The sequence below is a fragment of the Podarcis tiliguerta genome, assembly GCF_965153285.1.
Source record: "Podarcis tiliguerta genome assembly, chromosome: 1".
NCBI classification, from domain to species: Eukaryota; Metazoa; Chordata; class Lepidosauria; order Squamata; family Lacertidae; genus Podarcis; species Podarcis tiliguerta.
Window position 1 is genome coordinate 51,702,296 of NC_139534.1, and position 8,485 is coordinate 51,710,780.

At 44.5% G+C, this 8,485-nt stretch overlaps 1 protein-coding gene across 4 annotated transcripts in view; it reads left to right on the forward strand.

Moving 5' to 3' along the window:
• Positions 1-8,485, forward strand: part of CFAP65 (cilia and flagella associated protein 65) — a 42,000-nt gene that overhangs the window by 22,879 nt on the left and 10,636 nt on the right. For all 4 annotated transcript variants that reach the window (XM_083441493.1, XM_083441492.1, XM_083441491.1 and 1 more), the window contains exons 22-27: positions 169-279; positions 2,406-2,597; positions 3,969-4,127; positions 5,859-6,002; positions 6,194-6,310; positions 7,239-7,376. In XM_083441493.1, the coding sequence (XP_083297619.1) occupies positions 169-279; positions 2,406-2,597; positions 3,969-4,127; positions 5,859-6,002; positions 6,194-6,310; positions 7,239-7,376 (861 nt within the window). The remainder of the gene's footprint in view (positions 1-168; positions 280-2,405; positions 2,598-3,968; positions 4,128-5,858; positions 6,003-6,193; positions 6,311-7,238; positions 7,377-8,485) is intronic.

Sequence of the window (8,485 nt, forward strand, 5' to 3'; positions counted from 1 at the left end):
AGAGTGAAAGACCCTTCATTCATACTGTTACACTTTCCTCTGCATCGCCCCTCTGAGTGAAGCAAGCGCAAGGTGTCTTCTGCTTTTGTAATCTGTGTGTTTGTGATCTGCATGGTACAAACTAAGTCTTTTCCTCCCCCCATCCCTACAATTATTTTGCATCTGCAGCTGAACTTCATTGGTGTGACCCTGCAAATGGAGCACCGATACATTCACTTCACTTCAACCAAGCATATGTTCACGCCTATTGCTATTGGCACCTATGACCCTCCTAAACAGGTGAGGCATCAAAAGTCTTTTCCCCCCACCACCCCACCAAAAGAATGTTGTAAAGCAATGAGGAGAAAAGAAAATTCAAAGGTCCAGATCTGTATGGGCAGGTACCTCCCAAGAGAAGGAACAGTATGGAATTAAAGATAAACGGTGTTTCTGTGCGCTCTGGCCTCCGTCACTGTGTTCCGTTGTGCCAGAAGTGGTTCAGTCATGTTGGCCACATGACCTGGAAAGCTGTCTGCAGACAAATGCTGGCTCCCTCAGCCTGAAAGCAAGATGAGCGCTGCACCCCGTGGTCGCCTTTGACTGGACTTAACCGTCCAGAGGTCTTTTACCTTTACCTAGTATAGAATTATCAGCATGGAAAACATTATGGAAAAACGCAATAAAATTCTCAGCCTGTTACACAATTAGGGAAAACACCCCAAAAATGATCTTCAGATGGCATTTAACGCCCAGCAAACTGGTTAAAATGTATAAAAGAGGCTCCAACTTATGTTGGAAATGTTTAGACAAGGAGGGATCGTTAATCCACACGTGGTGGTAATGCGAATTTGCAAAACAAAATTCTGGGGAATGATTTACTAAGAACTGAAGAAGATGCTTAAACATTCCTTTCCCAAGTTAGCTACAATAGGACAGGAAATTCCAGATCAAGTAAAAAACCTCTTTACGCAACAGCAGCAGCAAGGTTACTATATGCTAAAATGTGGAAGAAGAGGAAAATCCCGAACAAAGACCAGTGGTTGCTTAAACTAATAGAATATGTAGAATTCGCCATGATGGCCAAAATAAGAAATACAAAGAGAAAAACAGTACTAAGCGAGTGGAAACAACTAGGAGTATTTAAAAAGAAGCAGTATAAATATAAATTTACAAGTAGGGTTAAACATATGAACACCAGAAAACACAATAAAGAGTGAAAGGAGGGGGCAAGATTGGAAAGCTTTAGCAGTTGCAGCAAACCAAAGAGACTGGGTTAGGATGTCAAGGAAAGATAGGTTGGGAAGTCCAGATGAGAAGAGTTAGGAGATGATATATGTAACTGGAATAATTATAATGGACTGTAAATGAAAAATGTGCAAACAAATTAAAAAGTAAAAGAAAAAAAAGAAGTAACAGGGTGATAGGTGGCAGAAGAAACGTCATGCTTTGGGCGAGAGTGATGTTACAAACTATAGAGTGAGCATGGGTTTTCTAGTGCTTTTTTAATGCCAATGCAGGCCTAAGGACATTTGCAGGGGAGGACTGGTCACCAGTTGTCCTTTTCAGCAGCTACTCCATGCCATTTTAATTCATTTCCTGCAGAGGGTTCATCCAGAGTTCCGCTTGTCCCACTGCTTTCTCCTGTTAAACCTGCTATTTAGAACTGAATCAGAGCAAAAGTCAATCGGGTTTTCTGTGTATTGATGTTTGCTCCGCTTCAGCGCTAAGGAAGGGGGTTTCCCACAGACAGTGGCGGGGCAAACAGAAAACCGCTCAGACCCTCCGGGTCTGACAGGCACAAGACAAGATGAAAACCACTATGGCCCATGCTTTCTGGAAGTGGAAGTGGAAGTGTGGATGAGCCCAGTGACTGCTGGAGGAGCATTTGCATGGGAGAATCACTTAACACAAGGGTTCAGGACCCCACTTTCCCCCTGTTGATACTTCTCTATAAATCCCCCTCTGTTCCTGCATTTAATTTTCCTTTGTGCCCAGCAGTTAGACTGCACTCAACAGTTCACATTAGGAAAAAGTGGCACTACATATTCATTTATCACACATTGATTGATCCAGTCTCTTGCATACATATTGTGGGAGAACCTTCTTCATCCTGATTTCATCCAGTCCATTTCATTTGCCACATAGCAGACAGTGATGTAGATAAAATAGCTCAAAGAGAATCCTTCTCTCGTATCGTTTCCTGAACTGTTCCAAGGGTTCTGAGAAAATACTGCTGGCTGGTTAGCTGCCACAGATTGATATAGAACTTTGGAATTCTGCTGAGGAATAAACTTAAGATTGTAGCTGCCAGGCTTAGGTTTCCTCTAATAGGGACTACATAGTAGAAGACCCAGAAGAAGCCACACCAGACCATGTGAGCATCTTGAAAGCCAGTGCTGACCAGTCTTTCCCCTCTCTTCTTGCAGATCTATGAACTGTACAATGGAGGTGCCACAACTGCAATGTATGAAATCCAAGTGGATGCTCTGATGAAAGTACAGGAAGAGAATTACCAACATGGGGTGTTTGTCTGCCTGAATCCAAGAGGAGAGATTGGTCCAGGCTTGACAGCACACACGGAATGGATCTTTTCACCATTGGAAGCCAAAATGTACTCGGTGAGGCTGGCACCTTTAAGAACAAGCACTTTCCTTTGGGAATTTGTGTCTCATAGCATTCCTACCTAGCTGATTAGAACTTTCTTCTTTGACTGCCCTTATTCACAAGAGTTCGAATACATTCCCATATTGTTCATTGCTGCATAACTCTTGCTGGGGCAGCTGCCTCTTGGTCCTTCCAACTTTCAGCCCCCATTGCTGCCCCAAAGCTGCATTACAGTGTGAATTCCTAAGAATGCAAACTTGATATGTGACCAACACCTTTTTATCTGAGAGCTTTTTATGCACAGTCAGCCAAAACAAGCTCCAGGTGCATTTTAGCCTTTGCAGGATATGCTTCCCAACACACTTTTAATCAGAGCTTCCAGAAGGGCCATGGCCCTGGGTGTGGGTGGAGGGGGCATGAAGGAGGTGCCCACACACCAGCGCCCCCTCCTGGTGTTGGAGGAACCAACACTCACCGGGCCATTTGTATTCACCACCTTGACTTTCCTTACCCTGGGCGAACATGGGAATTGTGGCAATTTCTGCTGCTGTTTCTGTTTCTGATATCCTTAATTGCCACTGGAGAATTATACAACAAACCCTTTTTAAAATGTACAAATTGGGGAGTACGGGAAGGAAGAGCTGGGCTGTACACCACTGGTTATGCCTCAGGCAAAATCTAGTGAGTGGACGTAAAATCCACACAACCACGTTCTATACAATTACAGCAGTAACAAGCATACTATCTGTGACAATTATTGTCATATTTTCATTAGTTACAAAAGGCTGCATCGTGACTGCTGGAAAAACATAGCTGCAAAGAAACACAGCCTTGCAAAAAGATACATGGAGATTAACAAATGAGAAACAACTGGGCAGTCATTGCCCAAGGCCACAATGGTGCAGGAAAGCCCTAAAAGTGGGGAGAAACTCTTGGTTCGTGTGCAGTGGCTTATCAAAAACACTAAAATTGATTAAAATGGCTCTGAACCATGCACAACCAGGGCTTAATTTGCAGAATTCAATCCAGAATCTGTTTCAGCGGTCATCTTTGGATTGTAAAATAACAGAAAAGAGTATCATTGAGCATGTAAAAAGCACACTTGCCTTCCTAGGACAGAGATTGTGAGCCTTATGAGCTCTGTTTTTAGATTTGAACTACCGACTGAAATCTGATTGGAACATTTCCCAGCAAAAGGTAACAGGCCTATTTTGCTTCTGTCTCTCCTTGCTTTGCTAACCCCCTTGGGCTCTGACATGAACATCCTTTCCCTGATTTAACTCGCAAGATAGCTGCTGTACTCCAACAAAGCTGTTTTTTACTCTTATTGAACACCAGAGTAAACACCTTCCAGTCACAGCTTTGTGTTTCATTTTTCCGCCTAGGTAGAGGTACCTATTCATATCCTTGAAGGGGACTCTGCTCTGATTACCTTCCAAGGCATAGGCTTCGATCCACACGTTATGGGTGAATCAGCACAATTCGACAAAGTGGTTTGTGCTGCGACAACACCAGGTTCTGCCAAATTAACAGTGCCTGGCCTGGTAAATATCAAAGGATGGTGTGCTTCTAGCATGGAAGAACGTTGGAGGGCGTAGAACAGATATTTCAAATTGTATGAGCCCTTGGCACCACAAGAGCTATACTTGCTGTTAGTATAGCTATAGCTATACTATAGTCCTGTTTCCTCTTGAATAATGTGTTGTGTGATCCTCCTCTCACCCAAACAGCAATGGCTATCTTTGTGCAATTGGTTAATTTAAACCAGGCCTATGCAACTTGTGGTCCACGAACCACAAAATCAGTGTTGTTTTTTCTTCAAGAACCAGGCATGCAATAGTAGTCTCCTATCATACTGCAAATGTTTCTGGGTTTGCATGTTTTGAAGAACTTATTTATGTTGTGATATGAACCAGCAGTTTTTTACTGGATCTGTTCAATTTGCCCTGTGCTGTTGTCTTGCCAACATGCTTTCAGATTACAAGAGCCTCAGTAATGCTATTTTATTTCCACTTCTGTGGCCTATTTTGTTTGCAATTTCTTATTAATTTTCTGGTTCTGTTCGATTTGCTTTGTTTTAAAATGTTAGCCTCCTTGATCAACTATGATATGCCCACAAGTAAGGATGAGTAGCGCTAGGCTTTGCAAAACCCTGATTGTTGACCACTGCTAGAAAGTAACTTGCAAATGAATCATTGCTTTTTAAGAATTGAATGCTGCTTGTTCAGTCATCTTTGGGATGACACATGATGCTCCTTTGGTAGAATTCTATGGCCAGCTTCAGATTTTGCAAGTGTGGTGTGATTACTGCAAAAACCAAACCAAACAATTCAGTATTATTGAAAGATTCATGCCACTGCTGCAACATTTGTAAATGGAAGCCACAGGGGTTGATTGGGATTGCATGATAGAGTTCAAATGCCAGAGCCAGCAGCTGCAGCAGGGTGCAGCGCTGATGCAGCGATATAGTATGCTGCCCAACCAATCTCCACAATTGCTGCTTATAAATTTTATAACTCTGGTGCAGAGGCCTTACCATGTAGAGCCTTTTACCAACGTTGAAACAGGCGAAGTCAGTCTAATGTGGCTATATAGTATGATCCATTATATATTCAACAGTAGGGAGGTTCTGCATGTGACACCTGAAACATTATTTGAAGGCTCACATGCTCTTTCTCCAGTGAGGCTTAAGCTTTCTCTGAAAATATATTCATCATGGATACAGTGGTAGTGATGGATGAGTAGAGCCATCTCTTTTTGGCCAAAGCAGGAAGTGGGGCAGAGGTGGCATGTGTTGCTACGACCATGCTTTTCTCCTTCCCCTTTGGGTAGAAAAGAACTGGGAGAGCGGGGAGAACTGGATGAGTACAGAAGGTTGTCCCCTTGAAGTACTGGGGTTTTGACATATATTTGTGTGTTAACTAAGAATTCTAAATCTTACTGAGATGTTGGTGGGAGGTTTTTGAGATCCTGGTTAACCCTTTGCTTCAGCTACACTAGGAGTCTTTTCACAATCCTCCCATACGGATGCCTCCTACTAGGAAAGCATTGTTGTAATTGGATCACATCTGTAGCTGAGAGTTTTGTGAAACAGGCTGCTACCATTAATCTGTATTTTTTTAGACATGTTTCATGCATATAGTGCTGCTTAAATGTCTGTCACTGGTAGCACTGTGCTACCTTCCGTTCACGGGGAGGGGTGGGTGGGGAAGGGGGAGACAAGAGATCCCATCTTGTTAGAATAGGGGATCACCCTCTGTTTATTCTCTTTGCAGACGGTGTACTTATCTCATCCCCGGATTTGTTTTGGCAACATCCCAGTCTACAGTAAATGCAGCCGACTCTTTTTTCTCAACAATGCCTCCGAGAATGAGGCCATTGTTTTTTCTTGGCACACTGGGACTTCCAATTCCATGGTGGTGAGCTTCATCTGTCTGATTGCTCTTGGTCCCCTTTGGCAGTGTTGTGGCCTCTCCCACTGTGATGCTGGAGTACTGAAAGCCACATACCCTCCTTTCCTAATGGTTAGAAGCCATAGGCCTGAAAACATTGTGGTGGGGATCCATTATGCACTGCTAATGCTTCTGACAACCACTTTCTTTGTTTCAAGGTAATGGACATTATTCCAGAGACTGGAGTTGTGCAGGCTGGGGAGAGTGTCTCATTTGTTCTCACACTGTATGCTGGTGAAGTTCCGTGCTTCTACAACATAGATTTGATATGTGAGGTGAGGATTGGTGTGTACTTTAGATCATCACTTCTTTGAACACCAAAACCCAAGGATGTTGCTAGATTACTGAAATATAAGGTAAAGGGACCCCTGACCATTAGGTCCAGTCGTGACCGACTCTGGGGTTGCGGCGCTCATCTCGCTTTATTGGCTGAGGGAGCCGGCGTACAGCTTCCGGGTCATGTGGCCAGCATGACAAAGCCGCTTCTAGCGAACCAGAGCAGTGCACAGAAACGCCATTTACCTTCCCGCCGGAGCGGTACCTATTTATCTACTTGCACTTTGACGTGCTTTCGAACTGCTAGGTTGGCAGGAGCAGGGAACGAGCAACGGGAGCTCATCCCGTCACCGAGATTCGAACCGCTGACCTTCTGATCAGCAAGTCCTAGGCTCTGTGGTTTAACCCACAGCGCCACCCGCGTATACTGAAATATACTCAACTCCTATTACATTACCTACTCCTATAGTACCACTGTTGCATATCACCAAGAAACTTATGGTATGAGGTGACAAATACATACAACAAACGAGGATACCATTGAACAGGCATGGCTCAATTTCCCCCCTCATAATTTCTCAGAGTGCTGCAGTTGAGGTTCGTCTTTGGTCCAAACACTTGTAGTTGCTGCAACCACCTTGTTCCCTCTTTGATTGTGTGTTAACTGAGAATTCTAAATCTTACTGAGATGTTGGTGGGAGGTTTTTGAGATCCCGGTTAACCCTTTGCTTTGATTGGTTGGACAAGTTATTGTTTCCACACATTTGGTGTATAAGGTCAGAAAATAAAGAGTTTTGTTAGAAATTCATACTTAGAAGACATATGTCTATAGGCAGAGCAAGTTTTTCATCATCTCAGAGTACTGAAGTAGCAGCAGGAGTGCAAACTTGCAGAATGCTGAGTTAATCATAGGTTTGTCCCCTGTAGATTTTTACCCAGCACCCACTTGATCAGTATGAGAAGGAGCTGCAAGAATGGGAAGCTGAGAAGGCGCGCCAGGCTGTGGAGTTCACCATCACAGAGAAAGACCTGGATACACAGAAGAACCTAAAACAGTTTCCAGTGGTAAGTTGGCCTTCCAGAGAGGGAGATTTTAGCACTGAAAAAAGAACAGTACAGCTTCTTTGGATGGGTTTTCTGTTCAAAGTGACACCTGCATCACATGATTCTATTGGTGTTTTGCAAGCACATGTAGGGCAAAAAGTGACTTAAGTGAAGATATGCATCTTTGTAGTGGTGGACTGGTCAGGCACAAATGAGACTTGAGTCCCACAATTGAGAAAGCTATTTGAGTATTCAGACTTTACAGATACCGTATTTTTCGCCCCATAGGACGCACTGGCCCATAGGACGCACCTAGTTTTTGGGGAGGGAAAGAAAGAAAAAAAAATTTATCCCCCCCCCCAGGTGCGGGGCTGGGACGGGGGAAGCCCGAGCTTCCCCCGACCCCAGCCCCCAGAACAGGCTGCTATCCGCTAGCCGTGCGCGACTTCGCACAGCTCTCCCACGGCTAGTGTAGAGCTGCGCGAAGCTTGGGGTGTGCTGAGCTCAGCGCGCCCCAAGCTTCTGGGTGCCGGCAAGCTCTCCGCTAGCCGTGGGAGAGCTGCGCCTCCCACAGCTAGCGGATAGCTTCCTGAAGCCTGGAGAGCGAGAGGGGTCGGTGCGCACTGACCCCCCTCGCTCTCCAGGCTTCAGCGAAAGCCTGCATTCGCCCCATAGGATGCACACACATTTCCCCTTCATTTTTGGAGGGGGAAAAGTGCGTCCTATAGTGCAAAAAATACGGTATGTATTTTCAGCCATCTTCTGGTTGCTTTCCCACATATAGTTTCCAAATGTAAATTGGGGGAGACAAAAGTGATATTAAGAACCTATTAGCAACTAAGCTGCTTTCTGTGGGGCAAGCCCAAGACATTGCAGCACTTGAGGTGGAAAATCCAAGCGGCATCCTCCTCACATTAATTAACCCAGGACACAAGCCCCCAGGAAGTTCTCCTGCACAAACCTAATTAACGACTGTTCATTTCAGTGAAACTTGCACAGGAGAAATTCCATGTGAATTGTACCCGTGTGTCAGAGCTGGCTCCTGGTCCCAGCTCACAAAGGACCAACGCTAGCCGGTAGTAAAGTATCAAAGTCTTTATTGAAGAATAGTTTCCATTTCCAAGCCTCAG